General features: G+C 45.8%; 1 protein-coding gene across 1 annotated transcript; it reads left to right on the top strand.

Annotated features, from left to right (window-relative positions):
• The first annotated feature begins 905 nt into the window (after window positions 1–905).
• Spag5 (sperm associated antigen 5) lies at window positions 906–24,166 on the top strand. Its single transcript, XM_070027299.1, has 24 exons — window positions 906–1,068; window positions 1,335–1,460; window positions 4,310–5,382; window positions 5,490–5,673; window positions 11,321–11,395; window positions 11,966–12,058; window positions 12,153–12,287; window positions 13,582–13,701; window positions 13,806–13,898; window positions 14,002–14,115; window positions 14,473–14,566; window positions 14,755–14,902; window positions 15,217–15,319; window positions 15,478–15,611; window positions 16,028–16,166; window positions 21,183–21,294; window positions 21,486–21,572; window positions 21,860–21,980; window positions 22,091–22,202; window positions 22,589–22,669; window positions 22,810–22,965; window positions 23,052–23,126; window positions 23,583–23,663; window positions 23,853–24,166. Exons 1-24 carry the CDS (start codon window positions 1,018–1,020, stop codon window positions 23,922–23,924), a joined length of 3,579 nt encoding a protein of 1,192 aa, XP_069883400.1. The 5' UTR covers window positions 906–1,017; the 3' UTR covers window positions 23,925–24,166.
• Window positions 24,167–25,023: the final 857 nt, after the last annotated feature.

Below are 25,023 nucleotides of genomic sequence, written 5' to 3'. Positions count from 1 at the left end.
TGTCATTTATGTAGGATGTTGGGCAGATTACATTCTTTGACTCAATTCATCTTCACTTATAGTAGACAGATACACATAAAGATGAATATGTATACCATATATATATATATATATTTGTAAGTATATCTGTCTGAACTCAGAGCTTCTCTTGCTAAGCAGGCACTGTACCACTGGAGACTTGCCTCTAGCCCAACTTCATAGTTTCTTCCAAGGATTAGATGAATTAGTATACATAAAGCCCTTGGAAATAACACTATATACACAACAAAGGTACAGTACATATTAGCTTTTATTCCATGGACAAGGGTTTGATGTGTGGACTGATCATGCCTATGTAGCTCCTCTTGTGATGGGTGCCCATGAACACCTGTAATCCTAGTTCTTCAGGAAGCTGAGATCCAAGGATGGAGGTTTGGAGACAGCCCTGGCAGGAAGGGTCTGTGAGACCCTTATCTCTAATAAACCAGAAAAGAAAAAGAAAAAGCAGGTTGCAGAGCTGTGGCTCCAGTGGCAGAGTGCCACTCCTGAGCGAAAACGCTAACGGGATGGAGGCTAGGCCCTGAATTAAAATCAGCAGCAACCACAACAAAAACACCAACTCCACGGATGTAATGATGGGAAGCCAGAGGCCAGGCAACTTCTGAGACAACTTTAAAAGGGAGTGAGTGAGGCTGGTCCCCGGGAAGCTGGGGAGGGATAGACTCGACTTTCCAGCTACCTGTGGTGGTGTCTGTGTTGTGAGAACACAAGGCGGGGCACGCCGGGCGGCGTCGGTACGCGGCTCGGTAGTGAGGAATGAGGCTGAGGATCCGGCGCCAACAGCGGAAAAGCCAGGGGGCGTGGCCAGATGTGGTTCCTCCCATCTCAGGGGCGGAGTCCCAGCGGACTCGCTGAGCGGACGCAGCGCGGCTCCGCAGCCAATCCGGGAGTGCGGAACAGGTTCAAATAAAGACGGCGGGTGAGCATGGCGAAGCTGATTTGGTCTGTGAAGTGATCGCTTTGCTTTCTGTGTGGAAGATGTGGCGGGTGAAAACACTCAGCCTAGGCCTGTCGCCTTCGCCCCAGCCGGTGAGTGGAAGAGCTCTTGCAAGATAAGCACGAGTTGGGGCTACTAAGACAGGACGCTGGTGGTGCCCCGGGGCCTGGCCAGCTGGGCAGAACCTGCGGCTGGGGGCTGGGGAAGGGTGCAGTCTTTTGTTCACTTTGCAGCTGCGGCGGGATTGGGATGTGAATCTGGCCTTGCTTTATCACCTTACGGATTTCTTGGGAAACGAGGAAGGGCAGGCTGCTGGAGCTCAGGCTTTCTCACTTTCTCTCTCTTCTCACTTTCTCAGGGAAAGCCAGCGATGAGAACTCCTCTCCGAGAAATTATCCTGCAGCCTGGTGCGCTCACCACCTCAAGAGAAGGACCGCCTATGTGCTCCTCGCTCACCCCGTCACTGAGAAAGCTGGGGTTGCAGGTGAGATTCGTCTGGACAGCTTCTCTACTGGGCTGTTTGCCCAGGTTAGAGCTCAGAGGAACAGAAGGCCAGGTTTGGAATATAATTAAGAGTGGTAATGAAGTCTTCTACATCAGTGACATCCATTTACAGCTATTCAGGCCAACAGAGAGCTGCCCTAGGGTGGTTAAAGAAAATCCACTGACAATCGGAACCTCTGTTTAGCTATTAGACCTTTTTTTTTTTTTAAAAATCTCTTCCCCTGGTTGGACCTTTTCCAAACTACTGGGAAATATTTGCACCCTACTAGTGGTCTTCCTCAAATGTGCGCTCATTTATGAGGAGGTCTATCTACTACAACAGTAAGTCAATATCCATTCACTTCATGGAGTAGTTAAAACTCTCCTGGGATCAATTATACCACTGGAATGCAGGCTGCTTGGCTCACCTTAGTTTAAAACTATTTCCTTCTGTAATTTCCCTTACTGAATTCCACTTTTGTCTTAGGTTTTGAGAGAAGCAGCCATGTACAAACTGCTTTTCAGTTACTTCAAAAACTTGTCAATCTGGGCTGGGAAGGTGGCTCAGTGGTAGAGTGCTTGTCTTGCATGCCTGAGGCCCTGGGTTCGATTCCTCAGCACCACATAAGAAAAAAGCCGGAAGTGGCATTGTGGCTCAAAGTGGTAGAGCGCTAGCCTTGAGCTGAAGAGCTCAGGGACAGCGCCCAGGCCCAGAGTTCAGGCCCCACGACCAGACCAAAAAAAAAAACAAAAAACAAACTTGCCAATCTGACTGTCAGTGGCTAATGCTTGTAATATAGCTAGTCAGGAGATCTGAGAATGGCAGTTCAAAGCCAGTCTAGGCTGGAAAGTCCATAAGCTTTTATTTCCAATTAACCACCAAAAACTGAAAGTGGAGCTGTGGCTCAAGTGGTGAGCACAAGTTTTGAGCAAAAAGGCTCAAGGGCAGTGCGCAGACCCTGAATCCAAGCCCTAGGATAGTCACCAAAACAAAATAAAAACCCCAAAAGTTAACTTGTCAATGATGACTTGTCTATGATGTTCCTCAGGACATTTTGTAGAAACTAACTACCTGAGAAAATTGCTATTCTTTTCTCTTTCTAATAAGAAAGTATGGTGTTTGCTCTGTCTTCTAAAAGCTTATGGGGGCTGGGAATGTGCTTTAGTGGTCAAGTGCTTGCCTAGCATGCATGAAGCCCTGGGTTCAATTCCTCAGCACCACATAAACAGAAAAAGCCAGAAGTGGTGCTGTGGTTCAAGTGGTAGAGTGCTAGCCTCGAGCAAAAAGAAGCTCAGGGACAGTGCCCAGTCCCTGAGTTTAAGCCCCAGAACTGGCAAAAAAATAAAAAAAAATAAATAAATAAAAAGCTCATGGTCAAATTTGATGATCACTTACAATTATTAGTTCTGAAATATGAAGATTCTCTTTTTTTGTTTGTTTTTGTTGCCAGTACTTAGTGCCTGGGCACTGTCCCTGAGCTTTTTTGCTCAAGGCTGGCACTCTGTCATTACTTGCAGCTTTTTTTTTTGCCGGTTGTGGGGCCTGAACTCTGGGCCTGGGCACTGTCCCTCAGCTCTTCAGCTCAATGGTTGTAATGGGAGATAAGAGTCTCATGGACTTTCCTGCCAGGATTGGCTTTGAACCTCAATCCTCAGATCTCAGCCTCCTCAGGAGCTAGGAATATATTAATATTTCTTTTTTGACCACTTTTTTTTTTTGTATTGGGAATGGAACCTGAGGCCTCCTGCATGTTGGGCAATTGCTTTGACACTGAGCTATACCCCAGCTATATTTCATTAATTTTAGCTATTAATGTCTGTACTATCTCTAGATTCTCACAGCTCTTGAGAATCACTCACATCCTGTGAACCCCTTCCTACTTGTTCCCTTCAAGGTTAGGTGGAGTTAAGAAGAGCAAAATCGGGCTGGGAAGGTGGCTCAGTGGTAGAGTGCTTGCCTTGCATGCATGAGGCCCTGGGTTCAATTCCTCAGTACCACATAAACAGAAAAAGCCGGAAGTGGCACTGTGGCTCAAGTTGCAGAGTGATAGCCTTGAGCTGAAGAGCTGAGGGACAGTGCCCAGGCCCAGAGTTCAGGCCCCACAACTGACAAAAAAGAAAAAAAAAGAAGAAGAGCAAAATCACACTCAAGCACCCCATGTCTTCTCCTCATGACATGAATAAATCTTCTGAGCTGTTTTTACTGTAGAACTGGTTCACTTAAAAGGATCCAAAATGGCTTCCTAGCCTTTTCTTTCCCTACTGTTGGTTCTGTGTAATAAGCAATAATTATTAATAAAGTTCTCATCCAAGCAGAGCTAGTGAACTTTTTCCTTGTTCTTCTACCCTATTCCTCACTCCTACCCTTGGTACTGGGGCCTCGCCCTGTTGCTTGGCTTTTTGTTCCTGTCTGGCCCTCTAGTACCTGAGACCTATCTTCACTTCTAGTCTTTTGCTTGTTAATTGGAGATAATCCGGCAGATTTGTCTGTGTATGCTGCCTTTGAGTCAAGATCCTTAGATCTCAGCTCCCAGTATAGCACTGCCTAGTTTTCTTTCCTGTTTTTGAATGTCTTGGACCCACAATTGTATGTTGGGAACTGAACTGCTTGTCTTTTTTTTTTTTGCCAGTCCTGAAGCTTGAACTCAAGGCCTGAGCACTGTCCCTGCACTTCTTTGCTCAAGGCTTGCACTCTACCAGTTGAGCCACAGCACCACTTCTTCTGGCTTTGTGGTACTGAGGGATCGAACCCAGGGATTCATACATGCTAGGCAAGCACTCTACCACTAAGCCACATTCCCAGCCCATTAACTGCCTGTCTTAATCAACTACTTTTGTCTCCTTTGGCAGGAAGGCAACGACTCATCTCCAATGGATTTTATCAATGCCAAGAGAACAAATTTCCCTTCAGAACAGTTCCGTCATCCCTCAAAGAGGCTAGAAGTTGGTCAGCATGAATCAGATGAGCAGCCTGTAAAGCCAATGCCTCAAACCAACTCTACTTCCAAAATACCTGAGGAAACAGTAAATCCAGCAGATGTGGTTAAGACCATTGTTCTTACGCCCTCTCCAGTAGGGCAGAAGCAAGACGTGATACTTGAGGCCCATTCAGATACCATAGCAGAGACAAACAGCAGCTCTCAACATGAACTTTTGGAGCTAGGAGACCTGGTGAGTGAGGAGGTGGCACTCTGTATGGAGGAGAGCTTGTTAGACATTGTTGGGACTATGCCTGAAGAACCTCCATGGCAGGATTCATCATCCTATCTCCTGGGACATCCAGTGCAATCCTGTTCTGAGCAGCAAATATGCTACTCCAAAGAAAGCCTGAAGGATGAGAGGACTGAGATTGTGACTGAGGACTTAGTGCTTTCTGAAAGTACTACACCTTCCTCCAGGCTAGGGTTTACCCCTTCCGGTGCCTGGGCAGCAGATTTCCCTGTCAATCATGAGGAGCCAGGGGAGGAAATGGTAGAACACGGAGTTACAGAGGAAAGAGAAATAAGCTTTTCTATCCTTCATGAAGAGGTTGGACTGGGAGACCATGCACTAATCCCAGATGTGGAAGATGTTCCATCCTCATGCCTGACACCAAATCTAGTAGAAGTGGAATCCCAGGCAGGTCCAAGTCCAATGGTAGAAGGTACTGGAAGGCTTCTTGGCTGTGATTCAGAAACTTGGATGTCCCCATTGGCTTGGCTAGAAAAAGGTGTAAATACCTCTGTCATGTTAGAAAATCTCCGCCAAAGCTTGTCTCTTCCCCCTGTGCTTCAGGATGCTGCCATTAGCAATACCCCTCTCTCTACTTGCTCTGTGGGAACCTGGTTTACTCCTCCAGCACCACAGGAAAAGCACGTACATGAATGTCACACAGAAGGCACTAAGGGCACCAGTACTTCAGAGACAGGGTGCTTCCTGTGGGGGTAAGTGACTCCTTGTGACTCAGGGGCCTCAATATCTTGGGATCCGTTCCCGTCCCTTTGCATCCCCCTCCACTCCCTCCTCCCCTCATGTTTTTCTCTTGTTGCAGTCATTGTCCTCCAGATCTCACTACTTTGTCTCGACCTGACTTGGAAAATAACCTACTGAGTTCTCTTGCCCTTCTGGAAATTCTCTCCCGCCAGCTGCAGGCTTGGAAGAGTCACCTGATTGTCTCTCACCCAGAAGCCAGGGACAGTTGCACCCAGACTGATACTAATACAAGTCCTATTAGGGTAAGTAGCTATCTTCCAAAGCTTAGATGACCCCAGCGGCCCCTCTCTCTGATTTATGTTGATAAACCGCCAGGGGCAAAGGGGACTCCTTCATTCTTAGAATATTTGTAAAGGCTGAGGGTCTGGAAAAATGTTTAAAAAGTCTTGATATACCCTTGACTCTCTCTTTTTTTTTTTTTGGTCCGTTGTGGGGCCTGAACTCTGGGCCTGGACGCTGTCCCTCAGCTCTTCAGCTCAAGGATAGCACTCTACCATTTGAGCCACAGTGCCACTTCTGGCTTTTTCTGCCTATGTGGTGCTGAGAAATCGAACCCAGGGCCTCATGCATGCAAGGCAAGCACTCTACCACTGAGCCACCTTCCCAGCCCTTACCCTTGACTCCTTAAGGGAGTGCAATTATGAAAGTTTTAAAGGAACCGGTCTCTAAGCCTTCATCTTCCAAATGTATTTTGTTTCCTTCATGCCAGTACCAGGGTTTGAATTTAGGGGCCTTGTGCTCTATCAGTTTGCTTGTTCATGGCAGGCACTCTACCACTTGAGCCATAGCACCACTTCTGGGTTTTTCTGTTTATGTAGTACTGAGGAATTAAACCCAGGACTTCATGCATGCTAGGTAAGCACTCTACCACTAAGACAAATTCCTAGCACCTCCCCCCATCCCCAATCCTTTTTTTTTTTTTTTTCCTTTTGTGTCCAGACTGGGATTTGAATTCAGGGTCTTTATATCCAGTTTTGAGAGAGAGAGAGAGAGAGAGAGAGAGAGAGAGAGAGAGAGAGAGAGAGAGAGAGTGTGTGTGTGTGTGTGTGTGTGTGTGTGTGTGTGTGTCCGTGCGTGTGCGCACTTGCGCTTATAATAGGGCTTGAACTCAGGACTTAGGTACTGTCCTTTTTTTTTTCTCTCAAAGTTAGCATGCATGAAGCCTTGGGTTTGATTCCTTAGTACCACATAAATAGAAAAGGCTGGAAGTGGCGCTGTGGCTTGGTTTCAAGTGTTAGTCTTGAGCACAGAGAGTCTAAGGGACAGGACTCAGGCCCTGCTCCAGGACTGGCAATAAATACATACATACATACATACATACATACATACATACATACATACATACATACCTAGCTCCCTACCACTTGAGCTACAGGTACTCTTCTGATGTTTTGCTAATTAATTGGAGATAAGAGTTTCCTGGACTTTCCTGTCTTGGCCTCCTGAATAGCTAGGATTACAGGCATGAGCCACTATCCAGGTTTTTGCTGAGTACTTGGAGATAAGAGTTTTTCCAATTTGTCTACTAGGCTGGCTCTAAACCGGCATCCTCAGCTCTCAGCTTCCCCAGTAGCTAGGATAATATTCATGAATTACAAATGCCAGGTAAAATGAATGTATTCTTTTTTTTTTTTCCCAGAGCTGAGGACCAAACTCAGGGCCTTACATTTGCTAGACAAGTACTTTTTTACTGAGGGAAATCCCCAACCCCACAAATGTATACTTTACTAACATTTTTCTTTCCTACTTCCTCATTCTCAATTGCCTTTGTTCACTTTTTGGAAGAAGAACATATTTCCTATCACAAATTTTAAATAGCAATCAAAGGGCAGGTAGCTTGCACCTGTAATTCTAGATACTCAAGAGGATGAGATCTGGAGGATTGTGACTCAAAGCAAGCCTGGATAGAAAAGTCTGCAAGACTCCATCTACAAAATAATCAGTAAAAAGCTGAGCTGGAGGTGTGGTTTAAGTGGTAGAGTGCCAGGAATGAGTAAAAAAGCTGAGAGTGAGAGACCCTCAGTTCAAATCTCAGTACTGACAAACACACACACACACACACACACACACACACACACACACACACACACACACACACACACACACACACACACACACACACACACACACACACACACACACACACACACACACACACACACACAAAGAAAAAACTACAAAATATTTGTGCACATTTTGATTTTTTTTTTTTTGGGTCCGGTCGTGGGGCCTGAACTCTGGGCCTGGGCGCTGTCCCTCAGCTCTTCAGCTCAAGGCTAGCGCTCTACCACTTGAGCCACAGCGCCACTTCTGGCTTTTTTCTTTTTGCTTATGTGGTGCTGAGGAATCAAACCCAGGGCCTCAGGCATGCAAGGCAAGCACTCTACCACTGAGCCACCTTCCCAGCCCCTTGTGCACATTTTGAGAAGGCAAACAATTAATGATTATATAATACATCATTGGCTTTTTTTTTTTTTTTTTTGCCAGTACTAGGGCTTGAACTCAGGACCTGGGCATTGTCCCTGAGCTTCTTTTGCTCAGGCTAGCACTCTACTACTTGAGCCCCAGCACCACTTCCAGTCTTTTCTGCTTATGTGGTACTGAGGAATCGAACCCAGGGCTTCATACATGCTAGGCAAGCACTCTACCACTGAGCCATTTTCCCCTCCCATGGGGAAGCCAGTTTTTTGTTTTTTTTTTGTCGGTCATGGGGCTTGAACTCTGGGCTTGGGTGCTGTCCTTGCGCTCTTCAGCTCAAGTCTAATACTCTACCACTTGAGCCACAGCGCCACTTCTGGCTTTTTCTGCATATGTGGTGCTGAGGAATCGAACCCAGGGCCTCATGCATGCAAGGCAAGCACTCTACCACTGAGCCACCTTCCCAGCCCCAGGAAGCCAGTTTTAAGACCACTGTTCTGGAGGACTGTAACTGAGACAACACGAGATTGCGAAGGAATGGAATGGTGTCAGGGGAAAGAATTGAGAGTGTCAGTTAGCATTGTGGCTGTAGAAATAGTAAGTGGTTATTGCTAAGAAATGGCCATAGATCTCATTTGGGTTGAAAATACCCTCAAAGTAATGACTTTTTCTTTTGCCCAAATCTTGGAAACAATGGGCTCCTCATTCTTCTAGCTGCTGAGTTTCTCTTGGGTTATTTTGGTATCGTTTCCTCTTGTCCTTGACCTCATTTCCCACTCCTGAATCTGCCTTCTATCCTTTTCCCCTGAAGCTTGCCAGGTCCTTTTGGAGGCTGCTGAAGCAGAACCAGAGCATGGGAAATGACATCTCCTTCAGCCATTTCCCTTCACCATGCGTGTCCTTGCCGCTTGGCTACCTCCATCACATTAATCTCATCACCTGCCTGACTGCCCAGCTCTGAGCAATGTGCGTGCCCTGTCCAGGGCGCATGGAATACTCCGTGCCTTTCTGCACGATGCAGTAGATAATGACCAGTGCTTTGCTGGGGGAAGGGAGGTATGAACTCTTAAGATCTGAGGATGGAGTAACTGCCACCTTCAGTCAACACTGTCACAGCCTAGTGACTCAGCATTGCCATTCCAGAGAGACAATGGCTGTCTTTCAACAGTAATGACTCCTGCTTTTCTCTTATTTAAAAAAACAAAAATTTGTTTTGCCAATACATGCTTGATAAGTAGGAGCCATTTAAGCCATGGTTCCAGTCTTTTTTCTTTTTTCATTGATTATTTTTGTATTGCTATTTTTTTTTTGGTCGGTCATGGGGCTTGAACTCTGGGCTTGGGCATTGTCCCTGCCCTCTTCAGGTCAAGGTGAGTGCTCTACGGGTTGAGCCACAGCGCCACTTCCTCATTGATTATTTTTGAGGTAGGGTCTTGCTTTATGTCTTGGCCAGCCTAGGCTGTAATCCTCTTACTTGAGTTTCTCATTTCACTGGGGAAAACAGGTATATACCACTCTACTTAGCTATTGGTTAAGATAGAGTCTCTCAACCTTTTTGTCTGGGCTGGCCTTGAACCCTGATTCCCCTATTTATGACTCCCAAGTAGCTTTTTTGTTTTTTGAAACAGGGTTTCGACATGTAACCCAGGCTCGCCTCCTCCTGGTGATCATCCTGCATTAGCCATCCTTCCGAGTGCTGGGATTATAGGCATATGGCACCAAACCCGTCTTCATACTAAGACTTCTTTTTTTTTTTTTAATAAACATGGAATACTTCATGAATTTACGCATCCTTGCACAGGGGCCAGGCTGGGATCCATACTAAGATTTTTATCTGCTCTTAGATAATTGACAATTTATGAAAACAGAAATTATTGTTAAGGGGCTAGGAAGATGGCTCAGTGGTAGAGCGCTTACCTTGCATGCATGAGGCCCTGGGTTCGATTCCTCAGCACCATATGAGTAAAATGAAAAAAGCCGGAAGTGGTGTTGTGGCTCAAGTGGTAGAGCGCTAGCCTTAAGCTGAAGAGCTGAGGGACAGCGCCCAGGCCCAGAGTTCAGGCCCCATGACTGGACCCCCCCGCCCCCCCCCCAAAAAAAGAAATTGTTAAATATTAAGGAAGGTTAGAGCCAGGTGCTGGTGGTTCATGCATGTAATCCTAGCTACTTAGGAGGCTGAGATCTGAGGACCATTGTTCAAAGCCAGCCTGGGCAAGAAAGGCTGTGAGACTCTTAGACTCTTATCTCCAATAAAAGCTGTAAGTGGAGCTGTGGCTCAAAGTGGTAGTTTTGACCACAAAAGCTCAGGCAGGCTGCGAAGGTGGCTCAGTGGTAGAGTGCTTACCTCTCATGTACGAGGCCCTTGATTCAATTCCTTAGCAGCACATAAGCAGAAAAAGTCAGAAGTGGAGCTGTGGCTCAAGTGGTAGAGCGCTAGCCTTGAGCTAAAGAGCTGAGGGACAGTGCCCAGGCCCAGAGTTCAGGTCCCACAACTGACAAAAACAAAACAAAACCTCTCAGGCAGTGCCCAGGTCCCCTTAGTTCAAGCCCCATGGCCAACAACAACAACAAACCCAGAAAACAAATAATTTAGGAAGGTTAACATTAGGGTAGGAGTATGGGAGTATAGCTCAATGCTTGCCTAACAAGCATGAGATCTTGTTTTTGTTTTTGTTTTTTGTTTTTGGTGTAGGTCATGGGGTTTAAACTCATAGCCTAGATGCTGTCCCTGAGCTTTTTCACTCAAGGCCAGCACTCTACCACTTGAGCTGCAGTTCCACTTCCAGCTTTTTTTGGTGGCTAATTAGAGATAGGAGGCTCATGGACTTTCCTGCTCAGTCTGGATTTGAACCACAATCCTTAGATCTCAGGCTTCTGAGTAGCTAGGATTACAGGCATGAACCATTGGTGCCTGGCTAGGCCCAGTGTTTGATCACCAGCAGAACACACACACACACACACACACACACCAGCAGAACATACACACACACACACACACACACACACACCAGCAGAACACACACACACACACACACACACACACACACAACCATTGGTGCGTGGCTAGGTCCAGTGTTTGATCACCAGCACAACACACACACATATACACACACACACACACAGAACCATTGGTGCCTGGCTAGGCCCAGTGTTTGATCACCAGCACAACACACACACACACACACACACACACACACACACACACACACAATGTATGCACACCACCCCAGAGGTGGAGATCCAGAGGATCTTGATTCAAAATCAGACTATGTAAAAAGTTATTGAGACCATACAGCAACAATAAGCCAAGCAGGCCAGGCACAGCTTTTCTTTCTGGCTTGGTGTCGTCTAGTTCGGAGCTTTGCTCTTCTGATAGGAAGGGTTTCTATAATACCCTGCAGGGACAGAGAACAAGGGACTGCTGGTATATGTTGTCTACCTGAAAGAAGCAACTCCTATTTCCTTGGCTAGGTAACTAAGACTCCTCAACATCTTCAGGAGAGCCAAGAGATAAGACGGGTCCTGCAGGAGGCCAGAAACATCATGGTAAGTCTTGTTTGACCTTATACTACCATAGGAATCACCTGTAAAAATAAAAAATGGAGAATCCTAGCTGAGTACCAATGGCTCACACCTGGGATCCTAGCTGCTCGGTAGGCTGAGATCTGAGGATCACAGTTTGAAGCCAGCCTGGGCAGAAAAGTGTGTGAGACTCAACCTCCAATTACAGTCAAATGCCAGAAGTGGAGCTGGGGCTCAAGGGGTAGAGCACAATCCTTGAGCAAAGAAATTCAGAGACAATAGCTAGGACAAACCCCAGTAACCAGCACCAACAAGAAAGAAAGACAGAGAGGGAGAGAGAGACAGACAGACAGAGAGAGAGAAAGAGAGACAGACAGAGAGAATGAACGAACCTTAGGTGATTAGTACATGATAATACTCTGCCATAGTGAGTATTACCATTTACTGCCATGGTAGAGGGAGGTAAGTGAACCTTTATGAATAACTTCTTTTCCTTATTAGGAAACCCATTAGGGTTGGTAAGCTTTCCTCTGCAGTGCCCTTGCTTCCTGCTTTGAGGCATTTGATCTAGCCTAGTCATCTTGCCCTCCACAGCAATCGTGGGTGCTAGCTTCCAAAGAGCTGATATCCTTGCTGCACCTGTCCCTGTTGCATGACAAAGAAGACAGAATGACTGTGAATCAGGAGGTAAGCCGTATACAGGTGAAGGTGGAAGCCTCTGCTGAAGCAGGAAGCCAAGAAAAGAAACCAGACATGGTAACTGATTCTTTTTACCTTATAGTCTCAACGTGCAGAAACCCTGGTCTCTTGTTGCTTTGATATGTTGAAGAAATTGAGGGCAAAGTTCCAAAGCCTCAGAACGGAAAGAGAGGAAGCAAAGAATGGAGAGGAAATAGCCCTCAAAGGAAAAGATGCGGTAAGGTGCCAGGTGTTCATTCTGGTGATGTGGGAGGTTTCCGATTCAAAGTTCCTATAGGAGCTGGGTGCCAGTGGCTCACACCTATAATCCTAGCTGCTTAGGAGGCTGAGATCTGAGGATCGTGGTTCAAAGCCAGCCTGAGCAGGAAAGTCCTTGAGACTCTTATCTCCAATAAACCACTAGAAAACTGGAAGTGGTGCTGTGGCTCAAGTGGTAGAGCGCTCACCTTGAGCTGAAGAGCGCAGGGACAGTGCCCAGGCCCAGAGTTCAAGCCCCATGACTGACCAAAAAAAAAAAAACAAAAACAAAGTTCCTATAGGAGTGCACTTGAGACATAGATGGATAGCGTGGGAATGAAGAAGTAAACTACTGGGAGTCAAGTTTGTGTTGTAATCTCAACTACTCAGGAAGATCAGGAGTTCAAAATTTCTATGCAAGACACTGGTGGCTCACACCTGTAATCATAACTACTCAGGAAGCTGAGATCTGATTGTTTTGGTTCAAAGCCCATCCAAGCAGGAAAGTCCATGAGACTTATTAATTAACCACCAAAAATCTGGAAGTGGAGCTGTGGTTCAACTGGTACAGTGCTAGCCTTGAGCAAAAAAGCTCAGGGACAGTGCACAGGCCCTGAGTTTAAGCCCCAGGAACTGCATACACAAGAAAAAAAAAATCTCACTGTGTACTGGTGCCTCATATCTTAATTCTAGCTGCTCAGGAGGCAGATCTGATGATCAAGGTTCTAAGCCAGCTGAAAAGTCTATGACCCTTTTCTCCAGTTGGCCGTCAAAAAAGTGGGCTGTGGCTCAAGTGATAGAGCACCAGACTCAATTAAAATGCCAAGCAAGATAATAAGGTTCTGAGTTCAAACCCCAGTACTACCTATAAAGCAAAAATAAATTTAAAAAGTTTAAAATCTGCTCAGGAAAAGATAGCAAGACCTTATCTCATGTATTTCTTTTTTCTTGGTGGTGCTAGGTTTGAACTCGGGCCCCCAAATTTGCTAGACAGGTGCTCTGCCACTTGAGCTATATGCCCAGCCAAAAAGACCTTGTCTGAAAAAATAAAAAGGGCTCGAGACATAACCTAAGTAGTAAAATACAAGTTTAGTATGTGCAAAGGCCCTGGGTTCCCTCTCTAGAACCACAATAACAACAGCAAAAACAAAACAAAACAAAAAATAGACAACTCCCCAAGCTATTTAAGTTTTGGGTGATTATGTTGGATGATTATGATGGTGCACCATTTCCTCCATTACTCATAATGTCCTTGCAACCTCTTCTCTAAACAGGCAGAGGCAATACTGGAGGCTTTCTGTGCACATGCCAGCCAGCGTATCAGCCAGCTGCAACAGGATTTGACATCCATGCAAGAATTCAGAGCCCTTCTCCAGGAGGCCCAGACCCAACTGGTAATTCAGAGCCCTTCTACAAGAGGCCCAGACCCAACTGGTCCATGCAGACACACTGGGAAGATGGCCACAGATTTCCACTTAGCTGCCACCTTCCTTTGTAGGTAGGGCTTCATACAGAGCAAGAGGAGTTGGCTCAGCACATGGTGAGTCTGACTACTACCTTGCAACAGGACTGGACATCCATGCAACTAGATGTGAGTATTTGGGGTCATCATCACTGCTTCCTTACTCTCTGCCAGCCCTGTTAGGAGCCTTGCCTCATATGTACTCTGCTGACCTCCTTATTTCCCCCGGTAGTATGTGACATGGACAGCTTTGCTCGGTCGGTCTCGACAACTTACAGAGAAGGTGGTAGCCAAGAGCCAGAAAGCCCTGCAGGAACGTGATACTGCAATTGAGGAAAAGCAGCAGGTAGAGATCAAGAGTGGGACTGCTTAGGCTTGGTTTCTTCCTTTGGCAGAAGCCTTTCTACTGTGTGATACTGTTATTCTCTGTCTTGTCTTCTTTCCACCCTGGGTTTGGATACCAGCCAGTTCCCTTGGCTCCCAATATGGCTTGAATCCAGTTGTTTCCTTTGCTCTTCAGCACTAGCTTAACTTCAGCAATTTTTCTTCTGGTTTATTTTTCCTGAGGATCAGCTTTTTTTTCTGCCTTGTGGCTGCCCAGGAATAAGGTAGTTTGCTCTCTTGTCCAGAAAAAGAAGTTGCACTGTGTCTTGGAATTCTTGACTAAGGAGGAACTATAGAAAGAAAATTGTTTTCTTCCTAGATTTCCAGGGAGCTGGAACAAGTCTCTATCCATTTAGAGGAATGTAAAGGCCAATTAGAACAACTGAAGTTGGAGAACAGTCGCCTAGCAACAGGTGCGTGTTTGTGAGTGTACAAGTATGCAAGTAGTTGAACCTACTAAGACTTGCAATGTTAGTAGAACTGGAAAGTGCTCTAGAGCATTTGCTTTACAACAGAATTATGCCGGAGGGGGGAGGGGGGCGGGGGGCACTTCTGATCTAGTGATTTCATGGTGTATGTAACAAGGATACTGTTGATCTAGATGTTCAGGCACAGCTGCAGATTCTAGCCAGCACAGACAGCCAGCTAAAAGAGCTGCAGAGTCAGCATGCCCATTGTGCCCAGGACCTAACCATGAAGGATGAGTTGCTGTACCAACTTACCCAGAGCAATGAGGAGCAGGCTGCTCAGTGAGTTCCTGTCAAGTTATTTTATTTTATTGTATTTATTTATTTTTTGTTGGTTATGGAGGCTGAATTCTGGGCCTGGGTGCTGTCCCTCAGCTCTTCAATTCAAGACTAGCACTCTACCACTTGAGCCACAGTACCACTTCTGGCTTTTTCTGCTTATGTGGTGCTGAGGAATTGAACCCAGGGCCTCATGCATGCAAGGCAATCGCTCTACCACTGAGCTACCTTCCCAACCCCCCTGTTAAGTTATTGTGGCAGTAGGCACCCAGTGTGTGGGATCAGATGGGATCTAATTTAATTAAGGTCTCTGGCAGATGGCAAAAGGAGGAGATGGCACTAAAGCAAATAAAGGCAGAACTGCAGCAACAGAAGGCTGTGTTGGCCAAGGAAGTGCAGGACTTGAAGGAGACCCTAGAGGTAAGGAATTGGACTTAGGGAGTAGGTGGTATGGAGGTGCAGTTTGAGACTGGACTAGAAAAAACCTCTGGTCCTTAGAGTTCTAAACTTCTCTACTTGGACTCATTTTTTTTCCCCTTCCTCTCTTGTGTTTTTTCTTCTTTATCCCGTCTTGGCAGTTTGCAGACCAAGAGAGTCAAGTTGCTCACCTAGAGTTGGGCCAGGTAGAATGTCAGTTGAGAACTACACTGGAAGTGCTCCGGGAACGCAGCCTGCAGTGTGAGACCCTCAAGGACACTATAGATAACCTAAAGTAAGATTTCTGCCTGTCTGTGCTTCCCCACAGGTGCTTCTCCCCAAGAACAAGTCTAGAAACCAGAGTCTCCAAGAGGACTGTGTTAAGGCTCTTTCCCCTCTACCCTCTTTTCTTGGTGCCAGAACTGGGGCTTGAACTCAGAGCCTTGTGTTCTCACTTGGCTTTTTCATTCTAGGCTAGCACCTGACCACACCTCCATTTCTGGTTTCTTGCTGGTTAATTGGAGCTGAGAATCTTTCAGCTTTGTCTGTTCATGCTGGCTTTGAACCTTGATCCTCATATCTTGTCCTCCTGAGTAGCTAGGATTGCAGGCAGTGAACTACTGGCTCCCAGTTTTGTTTTTCTCGTTGACTGGGGAATTTGGTAGAGGTCTTCAGAGACGGTAACCTTCTCTGCCTGATTTCTTGTTTCAGGGCTGACCTGACTAGAACCAAAGCAGAGAAACAGGAACAAGCTCTGGAGAAGGCAAACCAGTTTTCCCAAAGGCTAGGGCTGCTGACTGATCAACTACAGAATCTGACAATCTTCCTTCAGACAAAATTAAAAGAGAAGGTAGGATCCTGGAGAAGATAAGAAGGATTCCTTTTCTTCTCTTCCCATTGTATCTTTATTATGTAGTGTCTTCCCAAAACCATATTCTTTCTTTTTTGATGGTTATGGGCTTGGGTGCTGTCCCTGAGTTCCTTTTGCTCAAAGCTAGTGCTCTACTGCTTTGAGCCATAGTGCTACTTCTAGTTTTCTGGTGGTTAATTAGATTAGGATAATTAGCCTGCCCAGGCTGGCTTTGAACTGTGATTCTTAGATCTTAGCCTCCTGAGTAGCTAGGATTACAGGCATGTGCCACCAGTGTCCAGCCTAAAACCATATTCTTATTTCATCTCATTGAATTTACTTCCCTACAGGACCTCTTCAGCCTGTCACTCAACAATTCATCCTGCCTTCATTTTACTCCCCCTAATTGGACTGCACCCCATATATACCATCCCCATTCATCCCTGGCTCCAGGGGGCTGTTCTCTTTTATTTTCAAACTACTTTCAAAATTCCTTTCCTTTTCTATTAAAATCCTGCCCTTGAAATATTCCCAAGTCAAATGGACTCAATGACCTCTTTGTATTTGTATCCAGAGATCCCAATCTTTTTATTTATCCTTTATTTTATTATTATTATTTTTTTTTTGGTGGTGGTGGGGCTTGAACTCTGGGACTGGGTGCTGTCCCTGAGCTCTTCAGCTCAACGCGAGCACTCTACCACTTTGAGTTACAGCTCCACTTCTGGTTTTCTGGTGGTTAATTGGAGATAAGAGTCTCATGGACTTTCCTGCCCAGGCTGGTTTTGAACTGGGATCCTGAGATCTCAGCCTCTTGAAAAGCTGGGATGATAGGCATGAGCCACCAGCACCGGGCTATACTTATTCTTCTTTTTCACTTGTATTAATTTTCCCTGGAGAGCTGATCTTTTCAACTAGACAATGTTTAAAAGAAAGCATAAATTTAGCCTTGCTTCTTTTGCTTCCCTAGAGTATATGCTGAACAATAAATGGTTGCTCTCTTTCAGTAGATAGAGTTAATTAGCTTATTCCACAGTGAAAGGTACAACCCAGATCTTGACCCTTGTTCTTAATTGAATGCCAAGCACAGAAAATTCCAGTGTTCAGGCTAGTAGCTAGTAAGGAATACAGGCAGATATGAAGTTAGCTTGACTTATTTTTTGGCTGGTCATGGGGCTTCAACTCAGGGTCTGGGCTCTGTCCCTGAGCCCTGAGTCTTGGTGCTTAAAGCTAACGCTCTACCACTTGAGCCACAGCGCCACTTCGGGCTTTTTCTAAGTAGTTTATTGGAGATAAGAGTCTCAGGAACATTTTTGCCTGGTCTGGTTTCAAACTGCAATCCTCAGCTCTTAGCCTCCTACATTGCTAGGATGACAGGTATGAACCACCAGTATTCATCTTATCTTAACATATGATCATGGTGGAGGTCATGGACTACTATGGGAATTCAGAGAAAGGAGGATCAGTTCTACCATAGAGAGTTCAGTATATCCTCTCAAAGCAGGTGACCTTGGACAGTCTTACAAGTTAGAAGTTTATAGGTTAAGGTAGGTATACAGGTAGATCCACCAAGGGAAGAAGCAAATCCTAGCTACTTTAGAGGATGAGATCTGGAGGATCTCAATTGAACACCAGCCTAGACAATAAGTTCCAGAGACTACATTTTAATCAATAACCGGGCATGGTGGCATGTGCCTGTCATCCCATCTACAGAAGAACATTAGCTAGGCATGGTAGTACTAGACTATAATTCCAGCCGGGCACCGGTGGCTCACACATGTAATCTTAGCTACTCAGGAGGCTGAGATCTGAGGATTGGGGTTCAAAGCCAGCCTGGGCAGGAAAGTCTGTGAGACTCTTTTTTTTTTTTTTGTCGGTCGTGGGGCTTGAACTCTGGGCCTGGGCGCTGTCCCTCAGCTCTTCAGCTCAAGGCGAGCGCTCTACCACTTGAGCTACAGCGCCACTTCCGGTTTTCTGGTGGTTTATTGGAGATAGGAGTCTCACGGTCTCTCCTGCCTGGGCTGGCTTTGAACCACGATCCTCAGATCTCAGCCTCCTGAGTAGCTAGGATTACAGGCGTGAGCCACCAGCGCCCAGCTTGTGAGACTCTTATCTCCAATAAACCATTAAAAAACTGGAATGGTGCTGTGGCTCAAGCGGTAGAGCACTTGCCTTGAGCTGAAGAGCGCAAGGACAGTGCCCTAGGCCAGAGTTCAAGCCCCACGATCAAAATAAATAAATAAATAAACTGTAATTCCAGCTATGCAGGAAAGTACAAATAGGAGGATTGAGGTCCTGGCCAATCTGGGCATAAAGTGATGCTGGGAATGTGGCTTAGTGGTAGAGTGCTTGCCTAGAGTGTATGAAGTCCTAGGTTTAATTCCGCAGTACCATATACACAGAAAAAGCCAGAAGTGGTGCTGTGGCTCAAGTGGTAGAGTGCTAGCATTGAGCAAAAGAAGCTCAGGGACAGTGTCCAGGCCCTGAGTTCAAGCCCCAGGACTGGCAAATAAACAAAAAAAACCACTGCAAGGCGGGTGCTTACACCTATAATTTCTAGCCACTTGAGAGGCTGAGATCAGAAAGATTATAATTTGAGGCCAACCCCAGGCCTTCTCAATACATAGTTGGGTATGGTGGCATGTACCTATGTTCTAAGATAGTTAGGAGGTTTAATTTAAAAGGATTACTGTTCCAGACTAGTCTGGGGAGAAAAGTCCAAGAAATTACATCGCTGTGGAGGGAAGTTGCACATGGTGGCAAGCATCTATGATCTAAGCATCTATAGGAGGTCTAAAGTAGGCGGGTCATAGCTTAAGATGTGAGCTTGGATAGAAAACAAAACCCTATCTCAAAAATAACCAGTAAGATATTGGAAATGAACTTTACAACTTCATGGGGGGGGGGTAAGGGTGGGGAGAGAGCAAGGTAGGGGAGGGAATGGATAGTGGGAGGACAACAAAGGAGGAGGTAATAATTCTTGACAAGAAATGTACTCATTACTCATGTAACTATATCCTCTCTGTACAGCATCTTTACAATAAAATTAAAAATAAATAACCAAGCCAGGCGCTGGTGGCGCACGCCTGTAATCCTAGCTACTCAGAAGGCTGAGATCTGAGGATCACAGTTCAAAGCCAGCCCGGGCAGGAAAGACAGTGAGACTCCTATCTCCAATAAACTACCAGAAAACCGGAAGTGGCGCTGTGGCTCAAGTGGTAGAGTGCTCACTTTGAGCTGAAGAGCTGAGGGACAGCCACCAGGCCCAGAGTTCAAGCCCCATGACCGACCAAAAAAATAAAATAAAATAAAAATAAAACCAGTGAAGAGCTGGGCACTGGTGGCTCATACCTAACTAATCAGGAGGTTGAGATCTGAGGATTGTGGTTTAAAACCAGCCTGGACAGGAAAGTCTATGAGACTCTTACTACTAATAAACTACTAAAAAATCAGAAGAGTGTGGCTCAGTGGCTCAAGTAATAGAGTGCTAGCTTTGAGCAAAAGAAACTCAGGGACAGCTACCAGGCCCTGAGTTCAAGCCCTAGGACCAACACCAAAATAGTGAAGAATAGGGCTGGAGGCATGGCTCAAGTGGTAGAGTACCAGCCTACCAAATCCTAGTGCCACCTAAAAAATAAAATTAACCAATGCAAAAAGGACTTCCAGGGTAGAATATCTACCTAGCAAGCATGAGGCCCTGAATTCAAATTCCAGAATTAATAAAACAAAAAACCAGAAAACAGCCATTCACAGTATGTAAATGAGTGAGTATGGCTATTTTCCAAATAACACATTTGCAAAAACAGTTGGCAGGCCAGACTTGACCCAGAGGCCATAATTTGCTGACTGTTCTGCTCTAGAACAGTAAATACAGGAGTAGAGACATATATTTGATAGAGTGGGGCAGAGAAAATAGTGAACTCAGTATTATACATTCTAAGTTTCCTGTGAACTGTGGAACATTCTGGGGTATTTTTTTTTTCCCCCACAGGCAGTTAGTCTTTGGGCCTGGAGCCTGGGAAAAAGTCCAGTTTAGAGGCTGATTGAAGAGTCATTCATGTGGAAGTTTTCAGTGGATGCTTTTGTGGAGCTCTGGAGGCAGAGCCATCCGGGAAATGGATAAATGGATTAGAGTGAAAAGAGGGCCAAATACTGAACCCATGGGTACCAAGGATTAAAGAAGGAGCTGAAGGCTGAGAGAAGAAATAACCAGAAATGTATAAGGCCTATCCATAAAGGGTGGCCATGACCTGAAAGAAAAAATAAGTTTCTAAAAGCACAACATGGGCCTTAGTATTAAGTAGGCCAGGTAAACAAGAGCTAGAAAGTATCCATTGCCAATAAAAGTAAGGATGCCACTGGTGACCAAATTATAAGAATTTTGGTAGAATAGCACCCTGGCTATTACTTATTTTTATTTTTTAATATAATTTTATTGTTGTTATGATTAAGGTGTTTTACAGAGGATTACCATTTCATAAATCAGGTAATGAGTACATTTGTTTTTTTGGACAATGTCACCACTAATTTCGCCTTCCCCCAGCCGGCTGTTTATTTTTAAGTTATTACCGTGTTAGTGGGAGAGACATAGTTTACAAAGTTGTTCTAGGAAAGGTATTGATGGAGTTGAAGAGAACTATCAAAAGCTAGATGCTAATTCTTGTAATCCTAGCTACTCAGGAGGCTGAGATCTGAGAATCATGGTTCAAAGCCAGCCTGGACAGAAAAGTGGCTCAAGTGATAGAGCATTGGTCTTGAGTGAAAAGTTAAGGGAGCATACCCAGGCCCTGAGTTCAAGTCCTAGTACAGGCACAAAAAGGAAAAGGAAGAAAGGAAGGGAGAGAGAGAGAGAGAAAGAGAGCGCAAATGAGCGAGCAAGCAAGTGTACATGCTGGCATGCATGGGTGAAGTAGAAGGTAGAAAAGGACTTTGGAAGAAATGACTGGGAGTGCCCGGGCACTCAGGAAATCAGTTTAAAGTGCAGCTAATTTATTTATTTTTTCTCTCCTTTGTCTTTAGACTAAACTGGAGACCCTTCTGCTGAGCACAGACTGTGTTCTCAAACAAGAACACCCACTGCCTAATGAGAGTGCCTTGAAGGGAGAAAAATTGACAGCAGTGGCAGATGAAGGTTTAAGACGCTGGGATCTGGGGGTGGGAAGGCTGTGAACCCTGCTCCTGATATCATCAGCTGGTGAAGGTGTCCACCATTAGAATCATCTGTCTCCTCCAGTTTTGATTTTGGTTCTGACTGGGTCACTGGCAGGGTCCCTCACTCATAGAGCTTGTTTTTTGTTTGTTGGTTTTTTTGTTTCATTTTAGAGCCAGAATCAGCTCCTGTACCTCTGGTTGGAAGTGACACAAGTGCTTTCACCCGAGTAGCATCTATGGTTTCCCTTCAGCCTACAGGTTAGGATGGGCTCCAGGGACCCTACCCCATTTCTAGAAAATCTGGTAATGATAAGTAAAGACAAAAGCAGTGAGAAGTGCTTTGCTCTAAAAACCTGAATTCTACTTGGGCTCATTTTATTTCTGCCTTTTGGGATCTGTAATGTTCTGGATATTCAAATGCTACGGGTGGGGAACACAAGAGTTATGGAAATGATGGTTATACACTCCTTCCTTCCTTCCTTCTTTCCTTCCTTCCTTCCTTCAGGTTGAAGGTCTGTACCTCTATCTAGACCTTTCTCTTTCAGAGACACCTGACCTAGAGAATAGCCTAGAAAAAATGAGCACTACCCTTCTTGAACTTGAGAGCCTATGTTCACTGCTGCAAGAATCTAAAGAAGAAGCCATTGGATTTCTGCAGCAAAAAATGTGAGTAAGGTAGAGTTTTAATGTTCAGGGTTGAGTAAGAAAGTTCTTTATGCAAAAGGCTTGACTGGTCTCTGAAGACAAGACAGATACAGAATTCTTCCTTCCTCTAGTTATCATCTGCAGGATAGGCTTCAGGACCAGGAAGAACAGCATCAGGAAGAGCAGAAGGCCAAGGAAGCAGACATAGAGAAGCTGAACCAGGCCTTGTGCTTGCGCTACAAGGTAGAGGAGGGGCCTAGAAGTGGGGCGATTAAGAACTGGGGCAGCTCTATTGGTCCACTGGGAGCCATTGTCTCTCTGGGAATCTGGGTGGTAGGGATTTTCCAACCACTGCCCTAGTTTTGCCCTTCCTGGGGTCAGATATTTCACATATTGGGAATCAGTTCTGGGCTGGCCTGTGTTCCCAGGCAGAACAGGAGAGAAGTTAGGAACGGTCTCAACATTGAGATGTACCTTGTTTGACTTGGCCCTGGAGGAAGAATTGGAATGATAACAAGTGGTCCTACCAGGGCTAAGCATGAGTGGGGGAGTTCTCTTCTACTTCTGGTAAGAGCTACAAAGAAACCAGCTCTCCCTTAATGTTTTCTTCCATCCCTTTTCTCTCACAGAATGAAAAGGAGCTCCAGGAAGTGATACAGAAGCAGAATGAGAAGATCCTAGAGCAGATAGACAAGAGTGGCGAGCTCATAGTATGTTCCCATGATGCCCGTCCTTTTCCTTCTGTGCCTTTCATAGCCAGCTCTCAAACATGAGGACTGGATACCCTACTCTTCCTTTATTTACCACAGGTGGTAAGAAGGCTATTGGATATCTCTGTTCTTATCCTCAGAGCCTCAGAGAGGAGGTGACCCAGCTTACCCGCTTACTTCGACATGCAGAGACAGAGACTAAAGTGCTGCAGGAGACCCTGGCAGGCCAGCTGGACCCCACCTGTCAGTCCATGGTCACTAACTGGATCCAAGAGAAAGTGTGTCTCTCACAGGAGGTGACTCAAAGTTAACAGAGGAGCTGGGCAACTGGTGTGTAGGGGGGAACCCAACTGTGCCTCTATTAATATGAACATATCTATAGGTAGACAAGCTGAGGCTGATGTTCCTGGAGATGAAAAATGAGAAAGCAAATCTTGTGGTCAAGTACCAGAGCCATGTAAGGATTTCCATGCTCTGCTAGGCCCATTCCCTACTACCATAAGCTAGCCATGTTGTCTCTGTCCTACCAAACTGTGGTGATCTTTTAAGAATGGGATTTATGGGGGTTGGGAAGGTGGCTCAGTGGTAGAGTGCTTGCCTTGCATGCATGAGGCCCTGGGTTCAATTCCTCAGCACCACATAAGCAAAAAGAAAAAGAATGGGATTTATGGGGGCTGGGAAGGTGGCTCAGTGGTAGAGTGCTTGTCTTGCATGCATGAGACTCTGGGTTCGATTCCTCAGCACCACATAAGCAGAAAAAGCCTGAAGTGGTGCTGTGGCTCAAGTGCTAGAGTACTCGCCTTGAGCTGAAGAACTAAGGGAGAGTACCAGTACCCAGGCCCAGAGTTCAAGCCCCATGACCAGAAAAAAAAAAAAAAGGGAATGGGACTTATGAAACCTATGTGTTTTCTAGAGGAATATCCTAGAGGAGAACCTTCGACGCTCTGACACAGAGTTAAAGAAACTAGATGACATTGTCCAGCATATTTATGAGGTAAAGGATAGGGAGGGAGGTAACAAAAGGAAGGCGCCTGGCCCTAGATGTCCCTACCTGTGCTGAGAAGTGGGCCTGACTCCCAACTGCAGGCTTCTCTGTGGCTTCCATTTTTACCCCTCTTAGTGTGTGTCCCTGGGGCTGGGAGCTTTGTGCTTTATTTAGGCTTGCTTTTTCTTCCCTTCACAGACTTTACTGTCCATCCCAGAGGTGGTGAGGAGTTGCAAGGAGCTACAAGGGCTGCTAGAATTTCTAAGCTAAGAAACTGAAAATAGCTGGCCATGGTAGTGGACATCTATAGTTTCAGCTACTCCAGAGGCTGAGGCAGGAGTATTGCTTGAGTCCAGGAGTTCAAGACCAGCATGGACATCATAACAAAGAGACTGCAAGTTGGGTTTTGCTTAGTTCTTATTTACCTACAGTACCTGCTTACCTCAACATTAGGATTGTTGGCATAAAGTTAACTGTGTGTAATGTTATTTAAATAAAGTATATTTAATGCATTTCTTCAAGCTCACTGAATCTTTTATCCCCCCACTTAGAGGTGAGGGGTGGGAAAGGGTAGGCGAGGTCAGAAGAGTCAACTTGGCCTCCTTAGCCTGGGCACCCTTCTTTTTTTTTTTTCTTTTTTTTTCTGTAAGTCATAGGGCTTGAACTCTGGGACTGGCACTGCGCTCTACCACTTGAGCCACAACACCACTTCCGGTTTTCTAGTGATTAATTTGAGATAAGAGTCTCATGGACTTTTCTGCCTGGGCTGGCTTTGAACCGTGATCCTCAGATCTCAGCCTCCTGAGTAGCTAGGATTACAGGTGTGAGCCACCAGCGCCCAGCAAGGTCACCCTTCATATATCCCTCTCTACTTCCTGCTACATCCTGAACCAGAGCTGTCTGCCCTTCCTCCCTTTACTTGTTTCCCCAAATATTCCGGGCACTGGACTGCCTGTTCCCTGGCTGGTGGCCTGGGGCAGGGGACGGGAGCGGGGCCGGACAGAAAAGTCTCTATTCTCTAACTTTCTCCATCCTTCTTAAGGCGTAGGCTCTGGTAAATTAATATGGGGCTGATGATAAAGAAGCTCAGTTCATTACTCAGTTCATTCCTCCATGCTTTGAACTTCAGCACCGTTGGGGCATCCGCCACATTTTTACCTACTGTTTAGGTAATTCCTCCACCAGACCAGGCTCTATGCCCTGCATGTGGCAAAGGCGATTGTGGTAGAGACAAACGTTGGGCCGTTTCTTGCCTCTGGAGATCTGATGGCAAGGCTCCAGGAAGGGGGGGCCAGGGGAACAGTCCATAATAGGCCTGGGGTCCTGGCAGAGAATCACTCCACCTCACTGCCCCGCCTCTGAGGGCGTG

The sequence above is a fragment of the Dipodomys merriami genome, unplaced genomic scaffold (genome assembly GCF_024711535.1).
Source record: "Dipodomys merriami isolate MVZ:Mamm:240054 unplaced genomic scaffold, mDipMer1.0.p SCAF_19, whole genome shotgun sequence".
Lineage (NCBI taxonomy): Eukaryota > Metazoa > Chordata > Mammalia > Rodentia > Heteromyidae > Dipodomys > Dipodomys merriami.
The sequence above is the reverse complement of the archived record's forward strand: the minus strand, read 5'-3'. Positions and strand labels throughout refer to the sequence as shown.